Source organism: Pteropus alecto, unplaced genomic scaffold, assembly GCF_000325575.1.
Source record: "Pteropus alecto unplaced genomic scaffold, ASM32557v1 scaffold106, whole genome shotgun sequence".
In the NCBI taxonomy this organism is placed as follows: domain Eukaryota; kingdom Metazoa; phylum Chordata; class Mammalia; order Chiroptera; family Pteropodidae; genus Pteropus; species Pteropus alecto.
Window position 1 is genome coordinate 13,046,758 of NW_006442103.1, and position 19,533 is coordinate 13,066,290.

At 40.1% G+C, this 19,533-nt stretch overlaps 2 protein-coding genes across 9 annotated transcripts in view; both read right to left on the reverse strand.

The window, feature by feature from the left end:
* Window positions 1-15,839, reverse strand: part of PTPN22 (protein tyrosine phosphatase, non-receptor type 22) — a 47,729-nt gene extending 31,890 nt beyond the window's left edge. The window contains exons 1-3 of one of the 3 annotated variants that reach the window (XM_006919654.3): window positions 15,764-15,819; window positions 11,769-11,981; window positions 7,174-7,261 (exon numbers count right to left, since the gene is read on the reverse strand). In XM_006919654.3, the coding sequence (XP_006919716.1) occupies window positions 7,174-7,260 (87 nt within the window). In that variant the 5' untranslated portion in view covers window position 7,261; window positions 11,769-11,981; window positions 15,764-15,819. Of the gene's footprint in view, window positions 1-7,173; window positions 7,262-11,768; window positions 12,220-15,763 lie in introns of those variants that run through there. The other 2 variants (XM_025052209.1, XM_025052208.1) reach the window with 2 other exon arrangements.
* BCL2L15 (BCL2 like 15) overlaps window positions 12,345-19,533 on the reverse strand; it is a 12,165-nt gene continuing 4,976 nt past the window's right edge. For all 6 annotated transcript variants that reach the window (XM_025052215.1, XM_015595463.2, XM_025052213.1 and 3 more), the window contains 3 exons: window positions 19,252-19,373; window positions 16,443-16,661; window positions 12,345-15,839 (listed from right to left, as the gene is read on the reverse strand). In XM_025052215.1, coding sequence (XP_024907983.1) covers window positions 15,822-15,839; window positions 16,443-16,661; window positions 19,252-19,373 — 359 coding nt within the window. In that variant the 3' untranslated portion in view covers window positions 12,345-15,821. The remainder of the gene's footprint in view (window positions 15,840-16,442; window positions 16,662-19,251; window positions 19,374-19,533) is intronic.

Sequence of the window (19,533 nt, forward strand, 5' to 3'; positions counted from 1 at the left end):
TTGCTGGACCACAAATGTCAGCGTGTAGTGCTCTACTAACCATTTTTTTCTATTTCTAGAGTTAGATCAGACACAGGTGAGCCATTAAAAAGCAGGTATACAGTCGGTTCTTAAATCTTAGTTTCTTTTTCAATGGTTTGAATTCTTGCGGATTTTCAAATTTGGAGGAGAGATGATGAACTGATAACTATACTGCATATTTTTATACCAAGATGGATGCAAGTGGGCTAGTTTGAGAATTTAACTAAGGACATAGCACAGATAGATGAGCGACTATAAAATTTTTCCACTCGAGTTATACTAATTTCTAGTTCTCTTTGTTCGTATGCACCTTCAGAACGATCATTTGCAGGTTGCCATTGATTCCAGGGCTGCTTAAAAGATGTCGAATCCCAGAACAGTCCTTTCTAGAAGTCTTCAGAACTGAGCCTTCTGCATCCTTGTTACACTGTTTTTATTTGTTTGTTTTGCTTTGCTTGCTTGTGGACTGCTTTCCAGGGGGAATGTTATAGGCAAAGCCCTTTTAATAAGACGTGCCTCAATTAATCTGGTAGGCATTACAGGTGAAGGTCATGTGTGCGTGTCTGTAACCTATGCTTGTTTAGCTGTCTTGACTGCGACCTTCGGCAATGGGACAGGATGGCTTTTTTCCCCTTATTCTCTCCATCTTCCTGGAGTCATATGATTGGATGACAAAAGGAGACACCCGGTTACCCAAAACATCACATAGGAAATGCCAATAGAATTGTTAATTTGGAAAGTGTGAAAGATTTATTTTTCCAGATATCTTACTTGAGGTCAGACCACTGTGAAGCTCTCTTTTTTTCTTTTTAATTCCCCTTCTCTTCCCGTCAGACCCCCAGGTTCCAACACCCCAGCAGAGAACAAAACAGAGCAGAATTAGGAAAGAAGAACTTTTGAACCTCACTGGAAAAGGAGAAACTCTGAGAGTAGGAAGGAAAAGGGTATAAAAGAAAAAACAGGGCCATGGGGGTAGGTTGGGCTGGAGAAGAAAAGATAGGTCAAAGGCGGAAGGCATTTATCTGAAAACTACAAAGTAGGGGATGTGAGTTCCTTAGAAGAGGCATCGACAAAAGGAATCAGGGGAAGAGTTGCTAGGAAAATAAATAAAAGAGGCCAGCATCCCTTCTGGACCCTGATAGGTTGGAATGTATAAGAAACCAGGTCGTGTGTGTGCTTGATAAGCTAATAGTAAGCTCATTTGGTTATTGGACTCTACCCCTTTCCTTTCAAGACAGGAAAACAGAACTGAGGTCTTGGCCATAAAACTCCAGAAATCAGGATTGAGTCCTTTGCATGTTCTCATCAAATAGCGAATTAATGATTGGTAAGTGAATTAAAGTCACTCCCAAAAGAGAACAGAAAGAAAAAAGAAAGCACGAGACCATGATACTTTGCTTCAGAATACTACGTTATCATCTAGAAGACATGGCATAAGTCATATTTTGGATGAGTGAAACCTGGCTTAGCTATGCTAGGTGACGGAGGGGAATCAAAGACGGGCTGTCTCCAGAGCTTCTCCAGGTAGTTCCTCGATGCCTTACGACTGCAGGTCGATATTATCTGTCCCAAGGCTCCAAGAGGAGAGAGAGCACAAATACTAAGAAATGGAATTAGGGGCCTGGGCCTCTAAATCCGGTAAACAAGAGTACTACTAATACGAATGGGGGACAAGCTTGAACTGGCCCTGAGTGGCCCAGCTATATGCAAGGATGGATTTTATAAACGTAATGTAGAGTGAACGAAAAAAGACATAAAAAGAAACATGATTTCATTTACGTCAAGTTCAAAAACAAGTTAAATTAATATCTATTGTTTAGTGATATGTATAGGTCTTGAAGTCACGCAGAACAACAAAGGAAAAAAATAATCTCAGGATAGTGTTTACTTTTAGTCTGTCGGGGGTTGGGGGCATTTGTGATTTGGAAGGACACCCAAGGGAGGTCTGGAGTGCAGGCAATGCTCTATTTCTTGATCTGAGTGGTGGTTATATTATTACTGATTGCTTTATTACTAATTGTTAAATTGTATATGTGTGTTTGAAGCACTTTTCTGTGTATATGTTAGATTCTGCAATTTTTTAAAGTTTAAAAGTTAAGACCATTGGATAAACTCAAAGCAATATAGTGTGGAGGCGGGTAGAGAACTAAGAGCAGAGCCTCAAAAGTTAGCTTTAGTTCAAATGTGAGTTCTACCACTTCTAACTGCACGACCTTACGTAAGTCGTTTAACCTGTCTGTCCCTCAGTGCCTACTACATGCCAAACACTGCGCTAGGCCTTGACGGGTCCGAGATAAGCAGAATGAAATCTGGGCCTTGCCTTTGTGGAGCTTTGATCTGCTGGGAAAGCAGACATTAATCAAATAATCACACAAATCAGTGTAAAACTGGAACCGTGATAAGTGCTATGAAAATAAGTATCTTAATAAAGCTGGGGTGGGGGAGATACTTAAAAAAAAATAACAAGTGGTGCTAACGAGAACTTATAAAAGGAGATTTGAGCTATTCAGGCAGGCCAGGGAAGGCTTCTTTGAGGAAGTAACCACCAAACTGATGTTTGAAGAATTAGGAAGTGTACACTAAGTACAGAGGAGTATGAGGGAATATTCAAGGAAGAGGTAGCAGAACGTGTGCAAAGGCCCCGTGGCAGAGAGTGTATGACAAGGACAAGAAACCAAACATGCGGTAAGAAGCTGGAGAAGCACTGAGAGCTGGTCCATGCAGGACTTTGTCAGCTGCTGTACAGGGTTCTTTGGGAAGTAAATGAGGTTCTGCTTGTGAAGCACTGAGTCTGGAACTCAGTTCCAGGGGTTGGCTATTATAGAAAGTAGACGAACAGGAAACTTATATGAGAAAACAAAGATTGAACATATTCATGGAAATTTTTCAGAAACCAAAGAAATAAAATTAACATAAAGAACTGTTTTATAGCAATTAAATTAGAAAAAAATAAAGTGTGTTATGATTTTACCTGATGCAGTATAAAAATAGAGATTAAGAGGCTTGGACCAGAGTTTCAAATCCTGGCTTTGCTATTTCATAGGTAAAGATAATACTTTCCTCTTGGAATTATAGAAATTAAAATCGCTTATGGTGAATCACTCAGATTGCCTCACATATGGTAAGCAGTCAAAAAAAGTATCTATTATTATCTTTTATAGTTATTAAATTGAGACTAGCAAGATGGTAGAAGAGATGATAAATTCAGATATTGCAAATTAAAAAATCTTTTTGGAAATACAGTTGGCAATACTTAATCAATTAGATGCTAATAGTCTTTGACCCAGTTATTCTTTTGAATTTTACCTCACCTCAGATATAATTCAAAAGAAGGGAACACCACATGGACAAACATATTTATTGCAGTGGTACCAATAGTCATGAAAAATTAGAAATAACTTAAATGTCCAACAATAGAGAAATAACTAAATCATTTAGTTGCCTACTAAGTATCAGGCATTTTGTATATTGATTCTACTATCTTCACAACAATTCTGCAAAGTGAATATTATTTGTTCCCACTCTTTATTTACTTCGTTCAACACAGCTAATACTAGACAGAACTCCAATTCGAACCCTGATTTATATGACTCGAGAGCTGTTACAAGTACCGATGGTAGAGCAAGACTACTTAAATTCAGAACTCAGTTCTACCACGTCATAGCTATGTGACCCTGAGCAAGTCAACTCACCTCTCTGTGTCTTAGTTTCCTCATCTATAATGTGGAAATAATAACAGTGCCTCCTCAATGGATTAGATGAGTTGCTATAAAAGTACTTAGAATAGTTTCTATAACAGGTATAGAAGTATTAGCTATTATCATGATTATTATCTTTTCATTATACCATGCTGCATCATAAGTCATTCATACAGATTTTAATTAATATAATTTTAGTATAATAAGTGAAAATAAGAATACAAAATTGTATTTATGCTTAAAATTACAATAATATAAAATATATTATATAAATGGACAAGAACTAGAATTTCCACACACAAAAAGTTTGTATTTGTTGGATTGTTGGTACTATGGTGAATTTATTTTCTAATAATACTGTTTTATAAGCATAACAACAATAGGGCCATTTAAAAAAAAAATCTTTAAGAAATTTTTAATAGTGTAGTTGCACGTTGCAGCTTCTGCATTTTAGAAATCATACTACCTAGGGACTTGCCCTCAGGCGAGGCCCTTTGAGGGACTTGGTGTTACTGGCTGAAACAAGACACTATTTTATAAGGATTAAATTCACAGGCTCAGTAATGACAGATCCAGGTTAAATTTCATATCAATGGCTGAACGGCTCAGCAAGCTTAGGCCAATTACTTAACCTCTCAGAGCCTCAGTTTCCTCATAGGTAAGTCGGAGACCATCACTGCTTCCTATGTTTCCTTTTTAACAAGTAGAAAACAAGATAATACATGTGATGCTTCCTTGACACCCCACCAAGGCTATCAGTTATAATTAAATATTTAATAGAGTAATTAGTTGTCTAATGTCGGCCTCTCTAGACATCCTCTGATGTCTTAGGCGAGAGGCTCCATCAAAGCATGGAGCATTGCGTTGCAATGCCAGCATCCAGCATAATGCTTTGCACATAGTAGGCACTCAGTAAATATTTGAATGAATGCATGAGTGGTCAGTGGCAGTTTCGACTACAGAAAGGTTACAGAATTTGGCTTTGACCCAGGGAAAAGACGCAAGCAGCGAGGTGCTGGCTTTCGCTGTCGTAGCAGGGCTATGTGCTCTACACGCAGGTGCCCCGCCGAGGGGCAAGCGGGGACTGAAGCCTAAGCCGTGGACCCGGCAGGGGGCACAGAGTGTCCACCTGAAAGTAGAGACGACTTTGGATAATTCCCACCAAGGCACCACTGTTTAGGGGAACGGTGGCCTAAACTTCAGAAACTTCAAATCCTGGAAGAATACGTTAAGGGCTTAAGGTGGGATATGGGACATGACCAGGTAGAAAGAACTCCAATTTAACAGCAGTTACTTACTTGTCCAAGCAAGCAACCTGACCCATTCGCCACTCCCCAAACCCCCCAAAGCTACTCTGTCTGGTATCTCGGCTGAATCTTTAGGTGGGGCTGAGGGCAAGATTCTGTTTTTCCACTGGAGGACATGAGTCAGTGAACTGTGAGGTTCCACTTAATCACCACCCAAAAGCAAGGTCTTTAAAATCAGGAGCTAGAAAAGCAAGGAAGTGATTAATATAGGAGTCAGGACAGTGCTTATTGCTAGGGCAGGGCAGGACAGGGTGGGGGCGGGGGTGAGGGACCTTACCGGGGAGGGGGTCTGGAGAGGTCTTTTGAGGTCTGACAATGTTCTAGTCCTTGATTTGCTGGCGGTTCCTTTGTAATTATACACATTTTATGTACTTATCTAAAAGTGTATTATATTTCACAATTTTAAACAGCGGAAAAAAATACAAACTATAAAAGGGTTTTAAGCAGGGAAAAAAAAAAATGACCAGATTAGTGGTATTAAAAGATCACTTGGGTGTTGAACGAAACTTTGATTATAGGTGAAGCAAAGCTAGCAGCAGAGAAAACAGGAGGTAAAGTGGCTGTATAATTTGGTGAGAGATTATAATGACTGAGCTAAGAAGAGATAAAATATTAAGGATAGAGTCTACATTATTTTAAAAATCACAACTGAAATGAAACAGAGGCTGGCACTGCCCCTCATCTCCCTTTTCCCTCTACGTGTTGGGTGAATTTGGCCCAGGTATTACAGGCCAGAGGCAGGCACACGTCTAAACAGACACAGGCCATGATTCCCCTCCTCCCTCCCTCCCTGGTAACTCTACTCAGCGGGACTCAGACTGCCTGGCCAGTGGCAATTAGAGCATGACACCACGATATTATCCAAGTTGAGCTGACACAGGGTTTTCCGTTATCATATGTAACCACTCAATCATAATATCTAATCACTCCAGACTTTTCAGAGTGCTTTCACATCTACTATCTGGAGCCAGGATGTTAACTCCACAAGGACAAAGGTTTTTGTTTTGTTCACTTCTGTATCCTCAGCGCCTAGAACAGAACTTGGTGCATAGTAGGTTCTCAATAAATATTACTGAATGAATGACCACAATTGATTATTATTGATATTTAATCATCACGACAACCCTGTGAGATATGGATTATTTCCCGCTTTTGAGAAGTTAGAAAACAGACTTGGGGAGATTAAGGAACATGTCGAAGAGTTGATAATTTGGTTGATGACAGAATCATGATTTAATTTCAGGTTTTATACTCTTCAGTTTCCTTATCTTTCCCACTCCTTCACAGCGGAAGAGCTAAAGTCTGTAGTTCTTACGACTCTGAAACGGCAGCTGGAAGTATTGCAGAATACATTATGGGTACTATAAGATACCCAATGCCATCTGATATGCTGGGTTATAGGATGAATGAGGCCTACCCAGCTGCCACAGCATCAGTAACAATAACCACAGTTCCCTCAGAGGAGATACAGAGTTCCTCTGGGAAGTCTGATCGCATTGACCCTAGGCTACCTTGAGTTTTGAGTTTATGTTCCTCTCCATGTCTCTCACTTGTCTCTACTCCCCATCCTAGCCGTTCTACCCCTCCAAGCAAAAGAAAGTTAAGGAAGCCCTGGTATCGCAAAAACATATGGTCCGACCTTTTATTCTCAGAACTAAAAGAAAAGAAAAACTAAAGAAATGTGGCCGCAGGCAGTTTTGGTGTTCTTCAGGAGCCTTTGCCATCCAAATGGAACCCCAAGGGGAGACTAAAAACATAACGTTCCACGAAAAGTTCATCTTGGTCTCTCTCCTCTTAGTATTAATTAAAATTAGTCATTTGAAGCATAAATTACAACTCAGATGCCAGCGAACTCCAGATGGTCAATTAATATTAGTTTTTATACACCTGGAATTATGTGTGTCTTTGGTAGGATTCCCAGTCCAACTCCAATACTAGCTAAGAAACATTAAAAACAGTATTTTTGGAGAGAATATCTAAAAGATATGTGAACAACTCAGAGAAGTCAAACTTTTAGATTGTCTCCCTCCTCTCTTCTCCTGCAAGGTCTGATATTCACTTTATCCCAAGAGCAATTTGGTCTAGGAGAACCGAGTCGGTTTAATAGGCTAGGTAACTCCCCCAAGGGTGTCACATGTAGGACTCACCAGAAATTCACTGGCAAACTCCTCTTTGTTAATTTTCTTGTTTTGGGCTTCATCCAGGAACTTCTGCAGAATTTCTCTTTGGTCCATGCTGCAGGGCAAGAGAGACAGTCTATGAGTGGGTTAAGGGAGGGCATGTCCAATGTGTGTCATGGCCGAGGTAGCAGTGAGAAGCCACTGCCAAAGCTTGAGAAGAGCATGTTGAAGGCTGTGGTTTACTGACTTCATCACAAGCCTGAGAGGAAATTAGTATGTAACCAGCCTCTGTGGTCACACAACAAAACCATCACCTCACTCCAGGGCCCTAGCGCCTGCCTTCCTTCTCAAGAAAGGAACCTGGTGACAATTCAAGTTTTTCACAAACAAGACGCTAACCAGAACGTAATGTGTGGTCTTCTTAGTCCTGAGACTGTTCCAATCCATCACCCTTAAGCGAAATTCATCTTTTTTTTTTTGCTTCCTAGAGAAAAGGCAGAATTACAGGTTTCGTTGAGCTTCTGCCTCTCTCTGTTTCCCCTATGAGCACAAAGGCCCTGTTGACACCTTTTGTTTCCTCATGTCCCAAATGAACGCTGCAAAGTTCAGTTAGACCCGGAAAGGGAGACAGACACTGGAGTTACTAAGTTTCTAAAGATTTTCTTGTCACTGTGATCAGTGGCAAACTTCTGTTCATCAGAGAAGGTGTTTTTATTCAGAACTCTTAAGTCTGCCATACAGACCTCATGCTCTCTTGGATGAAGCAAAGTCAGCTGCTTCTGACAAAGTCCACGCCTGCCTCAGGGCTGGGGAGGTGTTGGCCTCCATTTAGGGAAGTGCCATGGATTTCAGGACCTCCCTGTCCTCCAGGACTTTGTGAGCTTCACTTGTGTTCTAGGTATAAAAATTCAGAGTGTTCGTCTATATGGGATCTGGGAGCACAGCGGCCCCTGCGAGGGGACCTGATCAGGAACTTGGCATAACATCCCCGTGTGTAACGAAGGAAATGATAAAGAAACAGAAAAAGAGTAAAATCAACTACCTCGCTGACAACAGCATTGCTTTCAGGGCAGGAAGCCTGAAGAACTATTTCTCCAGAAGAATTTCTACTTTGTAACCTATGCCTTAGAAAAGGCCACTTGTTTCAGGAAGCCACACTGTGTGGGGGGCACTTTGGCCCCATCTGACAGGTGGGCTGTTCTAGAAAAAGCTTCCATATCTCAGCTTGCATAAATTGTTTCCTCAATGGGTACAAACCTACCCAAGAGCCTCATTCATAGTGAGAAAAAACAAAAATCAGCGTATCATATCTATCTGAGGACGGAAGGTTGATAAATATATTAACAAAATTAGTCTGAAGTAATCCTGACGAATACTGGGAAATGTGATGTTAGAACTGCCTCTGTTTAAGATATAGCATTCTTATCTGTTTTGCAACACTATTCAGACTCCTTTTAGGACACTGATTATGAACACTATGAGGCCATATCCATTTCCCCGAGCCCTTATAGCAGGAAAGCAAGTTACTGAGGTATCCTGCTTATAGGCAATGGGAAGCCAATAAAGAACTTCAATCTCAATCTACAAAATAAATTAAAATGAACCATAATTCTTCAACACTATTTGCTGAGAATAAGATAGTATTTCTTAAATTATCACCATTTAACATTAAAGGAGAATTTCTTGCTGCTCTAAATAATGTAATGTGTAATTTGGCTTTAATTTTAAAACGTATAAAATGTGGGAAAATTTTTAAAAAGCCAAAATTTCAAGTTCACAATAACTAAAATCACGTGAGAGTATTACTTGGCTAAATGAAGACTAGAGGATGCAAAGAAGAATCAATTGTGTAAGTGCTGCGATTAAGAATACTTTTAAAAATTCTTTTTCTTAAATTGGAAAAAACACACAAAAATCCATCAATTTGTTCAACAAATTAATTGAATATCCACTAAATGCTAAGCACTATATTAGGGGCTGGGTATACAATAGTGAACAAGCCAGAATCTGGTGAAAAACACCTTTAACCAGTTAATAAAGCATCTCACAACTAAAGATATAGACTTAACCACTGAGAAAAATATTCCAAATTATCTTGTTCATTTGCAAAGAAGCAATGCATTCCCCTAAAAGGAAATGGGTTTCTGTACTGACATAAAAGAGATACAGTTTTATAATCTGTCCCCTTAAATTGTCTTCGGTTCCATCAAAATCAGAACCTTACTAATTAATAGATAAAAAGATACCTAATAAAATAAAAATCTATTTTCCTCGAGCCCATATTTCAGAACAATCTATAACTTTCTTTTCTTCTTAGGGTGGGATAAGATGGAGGTAGATATTAGATAAGAAAGAAAAACTTGTGCAGATGCCTGCCCTAGTCTTTTAGCCAAAATATAAGGATCTGAAATACTGTCTTAGCAGAACTGCAGATCTGTTTTTAAGCAAGCAGCAATTCTTAAGAGTCTGTTCAACTCTAAAACCAAACAATATAGAAACATCGTGAAATAGCCAAACCTCAAAAACCCACTTAGCTAAAAGGCCATTTCCTGAGCAGACCACTCAAGCAAGCAAAAACCAAACTGAAGGAGAAAACAAAGAACGTGTTTTATTTTTAACAAATCTAAGCTACCACTTAATTTTTCACACTTCCTTCTGCAGACACTGGAAGGCAATAGCAGCCTAATGCTTTTCGATAGGTTCTGTTGATTCATTTGTACCTTGTGGGAAGATCAAGAACTGGAAAGAGGAAACAAGCCATGCAGCAAAGATTGCCAAGTCTGTAAAAAAATTGATTTACGATGAAACATTTAAACCCATCCGGCATAAGCCCTAGCTGAACACAATAATTCCATGCAGTAAAAGCCTCCTAAGCGCCTTACTAGAACCATCGAGGGTGAGATCTAGTGGAAAATAAAACTAAGTGTGCACCTGAAGGGGAGGAGCATCCCACTGCTCCCTCGTGTGGCCCTGGTGTTTGTTCAGAAGATGACAACAGAGAAGAGTGCCAGTCACATTGTCACCTGTTCCAACAAGGGAGTATGCCAATTTAAAGGGAAACATCAGTGCCATGGGGGTCAGGAAACAGATGACAAAAACAAACAAACAAACAAAAAAAACTTTAACCAGAGAATGTCAGGGGAGATAATTAGGACAAGATAAACGAGTCAGAAGGTTTCTCAGATCACTTTTCTCTCTGAGGAGGCATGTTTTATGCTGGGGAAGACACTCATCAATCTTTGCTTTAGTTTCGCTATGATGGCCTTACCTTACATCCTGGGGTCATTGATTTGAAATGGGCTATGTGTATTATCTGTGCAACACTCAATCCTTTGTAAGCATCCTCTTGGTCATCAAGGCCAAGGTCTTTTAGATTCAACCTGTCTTTTCCATTCTTATGGTAACCACTATTCCCTGTTTATATCTGGATTCCCACAGCAATAAGTGCTTAGTTATCTTCCTATCTCCCACTCTAGTAACTCCTGGTAACCTAAGCTGGGTGAAAGTTCTTAAAACTCCATAATGCTGAAGAACCAAAGTTCTTAGTGATAGTCTAAGCGAACAAGTCAAGGTTCCTCACTTGTCACCAAGCCCCTCCCCACCAAGCGTCCCCGCCCAGCCTATCCAATTGCATCATCTATACACCTTGTTCATTCAACTGCCACTTCATTTGTAACTTCTCACCTTTCCCCCTAATTTTCACCAAGATGAAAATGAAGTCCTAAAGCCTACTCTTTTCTTCAAAAATCCTGCCCCAAACTCCATCTCGTTGCAACCTTCTCTTAAGTCTGAATCCTTTCAGTGTTAATCGTTATATTCAGCTATAGTCTTCTTAGTTTCTTCACATGTTCCTTGTCTCCCATTGGTTTATTTAAAAGGGTTTATTCAAAAGAGAACACAAAAATATCCCCTGCAGTTTTAAGTTTATCACAGGCAATGACAGTAACTTCTATGCATTTGTATAATACAGTGTTGAACATGGCCTTGGGCGTACTTAATATCAGCCTACCGTGATAAAGTATGCTACATCATGTCCTAGGCCTTGGGGAGAGGTGTACTCTGACTTGGTTATTCACATCAGTTATTCCAGATCTCTTGCCTGGCACAGTCTACGCTTGTCTCTGATACTTTCGCTATGCCAGGAGCAGATGGGGGTCTTCCCTAGGGAGGTCTGGGAACCTGGCAAAGAGGTCTCCCCAAATGCTGCTGCTCAAGCAACAGGGCTATTATTGCGGAAGGAACGAAGCCGCTAATGAGACACAGAGTCCAACCCCAAAGGGCTGCAATGGCCAGAAAAAAATGACCTCCTTTATTTCCAGAACAGACCTTTTTTCTTTTCTAAATGGATACAGAAGCAGCTTATAAAGCACCTCTAATAAAGCTTGTTTGCTTTCCTCAGGTTTTCACATAGTCCACAGCAGGGAAGTCCCCTACCAGTCTTCCAATCTGCTTCTTGTCACTACAGCATTCTGAGACTCATCAAGCTCTTCGGTTCACCTGCTGTGAACTTCACAGTCAGCTTCTCACATACCACATAGGGAATCATCCTTTGCCTTTGGTTTCAGAAACACAATCCTCAGGAGGCAAAAGCCAACTAATAACTTGCAATGGAAACAATTTACCTCTTTTTGTTTTTAAATAGACAGTCGGGACTCTCGGTGAGGCTTGGTTGGCATCTTGTTCAAAATATAATAGAACTTGAAGTCTCATCTTTCGTTTGATGCTCATTCAGTATTTATTCATTCGTTATAAGCTCCATATACATGCCAGAGAATAGGAAAGAGGGGTGTTACAGAAGCGTTCAACTAATTGTCTTCATTCGAGAATCCTTTATTCTAATAGGGAAGATAAGTACGAGGGACTAATTTAGGGCCGTTTGTGATAAATGCAGTACAAAAACCTTGAGAAGACCAAGATCACTTCTTATAAAGGTTATGTGGACAGGCTTCAAGGAGGGAGTGACATTTGAGTTGAGTCTTGAAGATGTCGATAGAGCCTGAGAGAAAGCAATGAAACATAGTGAACAGTAGGAGGAGGGCAGCTTAGTGAGGGGCTCAGTTTGACTGGAGCACTGGTTATAGAGAGGAGAGTCTCGATGGATAAGGCTAGAAAGGGAGGTTGGGGCCAGACCCTAGGGTTGGAGGGATTTGAATACTAGGCTGAAAAGTCAGGCTCTATTTGATGGGCAACCACTGAAGGATTTTTTAAAACAATTTTATTGAGGTCGTATTGAAATACAATACACTACACATTTAAAAGTGTACAGTTTGATAAGTTTTGGCATGTGTATACACCCATGAAACTATCAGCACAATCGAGATAATGCACATATCCAATCATCTTCAGAAGTTCCACTGAAAGATTTTAAGAGACTGGAGATCAAAACAATGCTTTGGGAAAAATGTTCTTGATTTTTTAAAAAGAAACGCTCCCTTTTGATAAATTTTTTGAAAGTCTCATAATCTTTCTTCAATGGTATCCAAAATTTCAGAATGAATTATACCATCTCTAAAAATGATTCAAATGACAGACAAAGAAACCACAGCTTTGGTCAATCTGATGGCAGTGTATAGGACAGACTGGAATGGGGCAAGCCTGGAGCAGGAGGATCAAATGAAAGCTTAGCTAAGAGGCTTTATCAATAGCCTAGGAAGGTGGTAATGAACTCTTGTAAGAAGAATCCAAACAAAAAGGAAAAAGAAAGACTAGTTGAGTGAGTAGGATTGGAGAGAGGAAGAAGAGAAAAATGACTGAGGTTTTGAGTGAATTGGATAGCAATTGGGAAAGTATGGGATAAGAAAGATATATAGAAAAAAGGACTAGAGTTTGTGGACGTGGATTTGGGAAGAAGGGAAGTAAGTTAGATTTATGAATCACCCACATCAAGGTGAAAGGTAAAACTGGCTTGCTTTTGTGAAAGGTAGAGTTAATGAAGAGAAAAAAGTCAAGCTAGAACTTCATAAACTTTAAATCACAGGAGCTCCAAATTGTTTAAAGCACTGCTTTAAATATTCCGGGCACTGCGCTAAGCCCTTCACAAAGTGTACTATTTCATTTATTCCTCCTATGAATTAGTTACCAAATCATCTGTATTTTAAGATGTAGAAACTAAAGCATGAAAGAATTAGATTACTTGCCCAGTGTCACAGGATTAGACCCCGGTGAAAATAAATGAATAAAACCAGATAATCTGAATGAATTCTTAGTTTCTGAGCTACAGTGTCTTCTTCCTGCAGCCCAATCACTTCCGTTTTCCTAGGACAGGGGGGCCTACCAACAAACACAACACCCATGCCAAGGCTGCTTTACCCATTTGTCCTGTGTAATCCCCTGGGGCACCATATCCGTTACCTCAAGATACAAAAGGACACTTGGAACTAGATTCACATTCTGATGTTTTATGGGCAACATAATATAAGATAGAACAGGGAGCTGGTACAGCTAAGAAGGAAAAGGAAAGAGAAAGAGGAAACTGCTGGCTTCTGACATTTATCAATTGATTTAATTTTTCCAGCTTTACTGAGATATAATTAACACTTAACATTGTGTAAGTTTAAGGTGTACGATGTAATGATTTGATGTGTGTGTGTGTATGTGTATAGCAAAATGATTACCACAATAAGGTTTATTAACATTCATCACTTCGCGTAGTTACTTTTTTGGTGAGAACTTTAAAAATCTACTCTTTTAGCAACTTTCAAATAAATAATACCTATAGTTACCATGCCCCAACAACCACCAATCTATTCTGTTTCTATATCATTCAATTTAGATTGCACTTACTGAGAATTAGTTCAAATGCATGGACAGAAGAATTTAATTTCATGAACAGAATAGCATGAGTCAAAGTGAAAACAGCGGGCCCGCCTAAGAGGTCAAATACCACAAAACTGCCATGTTGGGTTTATAGTAATGTAAGGGACAAAGGAATACAGCAAGTGTCTTAAATTGGTAGCAAAAAAGGTAATTTCTACTAAATAGAAACATGAAATCTCGTTTCTGGATTCCTAACGTATTTTGATTTATACAAGAATAAAGGAAAAACCCAAATTTGAAAAAATCAAAATATATTAGCAGCCCTGCATCTTTATTTCTGCATTTAGGGGATCCTTATGGCTGGCTGGCTGAAGAGAGGAAAAGTGATTAGCTCCGTAAACTTTGGCCAAAGTCATTAATGCCTCTCTTCAAAATTAGATATAGTAATGCTTTTCTTTCTGCCATGCAGGTAAGTAGTCTGGTTTGGTGGCTTATGAATGAAGGAGTCTCTACTTGATAACGGCGTACTGATCTATGAGATTATTAAAGACTATTATGAGATATACAGACCATAGAAAGCATATGTTTTGCTTCCATTCAGCTCCAATCACCTACGGTAGGGCCAAGGAAGTATATACCCTCTGTGGAGAAATCGGGAGTCACAGAGCTCTCCGATTTGCCAAAAGTCCTAGAGAAAGTGTGGACTATGTGAGAACTAACAAACCCACCTCAGACTAAATTGTGAAAAAAAGTTATCCTATCTACAATTGTGTTTGACAGGAATTATCAGAATTGCAACAGAGTTTAAATTACTCAAGGAGAAATGTTCATTTAGTTTTAGAGCAGGGGGATGAAAACCTAAATGAGCCAGACAGTAAGTATTTTAAGTTTTATGGGCCATAGGTGTCTGCCATACAATTCAACTCCACCACTGGAGTGCTAAAACCGCCATAGATATACGTAAACAAGTGAGTGTAGCTGCATTCCGATAAAACTTTATTTACAAAAAAAGCAGGAGGCTGGATTTGGCCTGTGGGCTGCAATTTGCCAACCCCTGCTCTAAAGTGATGGTTCTCAAACTCATATGTACATCAGGATCACCTGTGGAACTGGTTAAAAAGATAGGGTCCTAGGCCCCAGCCCACCTCTGTGGAATCAGAATCTCTAAGGATGGGGCCTGGAAATCAGCAATTCATAAGGTCCACAAGTGGTATGTGAATCACACTTTGAAAAACACTGCAGGATGCAGCTAGCGTCATCTAAGGTGAGAATGGCCCTACTGTCCTAGATGTGAACCAGCATTTCCTGCATCTTGTGGCTGCAAAGACACAGTAACTGTTTGATCTTCCTTTGGCCTTTCTAGCACAAGGGCAGATGAACTGCTATTTTTCACTTTCAACCTTGAAAATGCATAAAATAATTCTGCTCAGGTGAAATTAACATGAAATTTAGGTTATGGATTAAAAAGAAAATCCTCAACTAAAAATAAGATTTCCCAACCAAAATTCTCCCTGAAATCCTTTAGACTGTATATTTAGTAGACAAAATTCTTACCGAAGACAGGACTAAATCTGAAGGTCGTGTTTACTGTGTAATCTCTTTTCCCCAAAATTAGCTACAGCAAAGGCTGGTCCTGGTTCCACTACTAGCAAGTCATTGCTTTGTGTCTGGAAGTCTTTGCTTCAAAAGAACCTTATTAAAACTCACATAAAAACAGAAAGCATAAAATCTGTAGACCTCTCAGAGCCATTCCCAACTTTAATAATCAGTAGGAAATAAGTTATTCAGTTAATTTCTGTTCTGTCTAAAAGAAAGTGGTTTTTTATTTGGTTGTCTGTTTTAATTGCCAGAAATTAATCACCTGATCAGTCAAAAGGGAAAAGATGTTGACCCTGGGAAACAGTGCCCCTGTGTCTTCTTCAGCTCTCCAGATTTTCCTAGAAAGACAATGAATATCCTACAGTCAAAGGGATGGTTGTCAGGAACTCCCTAAGGAGACCAGGAATGACCCGCAGACCTCTCCAGGGAATGCAGCTCTTGCTGAGGCTTCCACCGATATTGGAAGCGAAAGGGAGTGCTCTGTGAGAGCAAAATTTCTAATGACAACTGTGACGTGGGCTGAGACTGCCTCGACAGTTGTTACTAGAGATGACACTCATCGTTTGTTGGATAATAGTAAGGAGATTCTGAAATGTCTCAACGCACACCCAAAGATGTAAGGGAAAGAAGACCCAGGAATTAGTCCGGGAACAGAGTGAAGCCAGACTCCACCACAACACACTTTACAGATGTGGAGGAAGTGGCAATTAGCTTTACAGAGTCAGCAGTCAAAATTTCAGGCAGCATGACCCAGGAGTCCAACATCCACGGGCTAGCTTTTGAGTCCTCCCCTCTTCCACGGCATTTTCAGCAAAGTAGGGAGGCCTGTTTTTCTGCTTAGTTTCCAACTTACAGAAAGACTCATGACTTGGAGTCCCAGGTATTAGTGCCAGGTATTACTAGCAAATGCCTAGCAAAGCCAGGGGCCCCAACATACTTACCCAACCTCCCTGGCCCTGGATGAACTCCCGGATGGCACCGTTGATCATATCTGTCATGGGGGTTACCATCTGTCTCGCCCTTTCAGGATCTATGCGGGTCACACATTCAAGCAGTTTCACCGACACTGCCAGGAAGGCTCTCTCATAAGCTAAGCTGGAGTCCTGAGCACACCAGGTCATGCTGAGAGATTTCACTGTGTCCTGAAGTACAGCCCCTGCCTGGAGGGAGAAACAGGATATGTCAGTGGAGTCACACTGAAAAAGTGCAGGAGGCTGCGGGTACAGGAACCCAGCAAGCACGCGTTCGCCAAAGAGGGGCAAAAATGCTGCTGGTCGTATCTGAGGTACTCTTAGCGGGTGGATGGACAGGCTTTTTTCAGTTTAATGCTTTGTTATTTATTGCAATTAGTGTTAGAAAAACTGAAAGTAACCCATCACACCCATGATTTCAGATATTATTGCCTAGAATGAACCAAATGATTAAAAGAAAAACAAAATGATTTGAAAGAAAAATATTAAGCACGTGATGATAGTACAGCTGGTCAAATTGTGAAGGAATTGCCTGAATGACTAAAGTCTGGAAAACTCTAAAGTAAAAAAATAGATTAGCTTTTCCTCTTCCTTAGTCCTTCCCCCCACAATGTGGTCCGAAGCCAACAGGTAGGGCCAAGCAAGATCCACTATAATGTAGTGTGGGGGGCCGTGGTGGTCCGCGCAGGGTGTCAGGGCCCAGACAAGCTGGGAAGGGCACCCGCTTCGGAGCACCTGGATCTCGGTAATGCAAACACGGCGCTCAATGAAAGGAAACCAGAGACCCCTGGAGAACATCTGACTTCTGCCAGGGCTTGGAAAATGCAAGATCTTTCAACAGAAATTCAGGAAGTACTCAGAGAATGACAGGGACGACACAGGCCAGATTGAAAGGACTCCCACTGGCCGAAGCTGGGACATTTTGAGCATTCAAATAAATAATGACAGTAACAGATTATAACCCATCAAATAAAGTAGGAATTTATGAATCTATGTTGATATAAAAAATAAATAAATAGAATGAAATTTTGATAAGATATGGGATATTTTTACATGGTTTCAAAGTACTTCCCTATAAAACACTTACTAACTACAGAGGGGAGGAGTTACTACTTTACAGAGCAGAAGCCTTGCAGATACCATCTTAGGTGATTAAAGTTACCAGCAGTGGTGGGAAAAATTGAATTCTGTGCCACTCGATAGGATGCAATGAGAAGAACACAGCAACACTTCTGTGATATTCCCACCAAAGGTACATATCTTAAATCTATTCAAGAGGGAACATCAAACCCAAGGGACAGTCTACAAAATAACTGGCCATGATCTTCAAGTTTCAACGTCATGAAAATCAGTGAAAGACTGAGGAACTATTCCAGACTGAAGAAGGCTAAAAGGACATGACAACGAAATGCAATATCTTATTCTAGTCTACATCGTTTTGCTATGAATGACAGCAGTGAGAAAAATGGCAAAACTTGAATGAGATCTTAGGATGAGATGAAAGTGTATCAATGCTGATATCGAGGTTTTGATGGTTAGACTGTGGTTATATAAGAGAATGTCCTTGTTTGAATGAAACATAAAAAAGGATTAGGTGTTGATGGAACATGTTGGCTACTTATTCTCAAATGATTCAAGAGAGAAATTCTTTGTGAAATACAAGCAACTTTTCTGTGAGTTTTAGACTGTTTTAAAAATATATTTTAGTTAAAAAAAAAAGTAGACTCAGCTATCAGCTATGTAGGAAAGCTTCAGTGCAAGCAATTAGGAGTCTAGTTCTGCCTGAATGTCAAGTAGACACACTACCCAAGCTATATCCAGTAGGAAGAATAAAGCATAATGGGTCTGGAATCAGTCTGGGTTCAAATCCTAACTTCAACACTTACCGAGTACCCCGCTTACTTCCCTAGTTCTTAGTTTCCTTCTCTGCTTACATGGATATCAAGTCAGAGAATACTAATTGAGGGCCTATTACATATTGGGCACTAGTCTAGATTGTGTGAATAAAGCAGTGAACAAAATGGGTTAAATGCTTCCCCACACAGTGTTATATGTAGATGGGGAGAGGCTGTGCTATGGATAATAGCTTCTCTAACACCTCATAAGGCGGTGTAAGGATTAAATGAGATAGTAAGTGTAAAGCATTGAGAACACTGCCTGGCACACGGTGAGTGATGAATTAATATTAGCTGTCATTATTGATATTAATCAGCAACATCTTCTAGAACACTGTCTATGGTCTTTATTTCCAAAACAGAGTCCAAGTGTCAGTGCCAGTGATTGGCGTTCTGATGAACTAACAGCCAGGTAGGCCCTAGCCTACGACTGTATAGTCATCCCTCATTGCATCAAACTTGTCAACTGCCTACCCTTTTTATATATAATTTCCTTCCTGGCCCCTAGAGGAAAAAAAGATGCCCACATCCAGAAAAATAGGTATTAAAACAGGTGCATAAAAAAAATAAAGTGCCTTATCAAGAATAAAGTGCTAAAGGTATGCTCTATGGGACTAAGCACAGCTCTTGACAAAAAACGAATAGAAACAATGTGAAGATTGATCAGCCTATGCCAAAAGCTTCCCATCACAGTAGCACTCGGTTCTGACGAACTCCTTAAGAACTGGCAATCGGAGAATTCCTGGTGTATCTCCTAGGATAAATATGAGACACAAATCTTTCACAGAACATTTCTAGCCACACTCACGTAGGAGCAGTAAGAAAAGGATATCTGAAATAGAAAAAAAACAGCAAACAACAGAAAGAAGTAGTAGAAACTTGACCTTCCCCCAAATGGATTTTGCAATGATGTTTTTGACAGAAGCTTCCAGTTCTTCATTGACCTCGTCTGCCAACATCCGAAGACGACCAGCAATGATGGCCACGTCAAAAGAGGAATCCTCTCCTAAGACAGAGGGAACACGGACACGTTGGTCACAGTCCTTGAAGAGAAGGCAAGTCCCAGGAATCTGAGCACTGGAGAAAGTTCTCTTGACTTTCAAACAATTTTAGCATTGTTCTCTCCCAAGAACAGCTTCAATGTTCTGTCAACACTGACAGTCAGA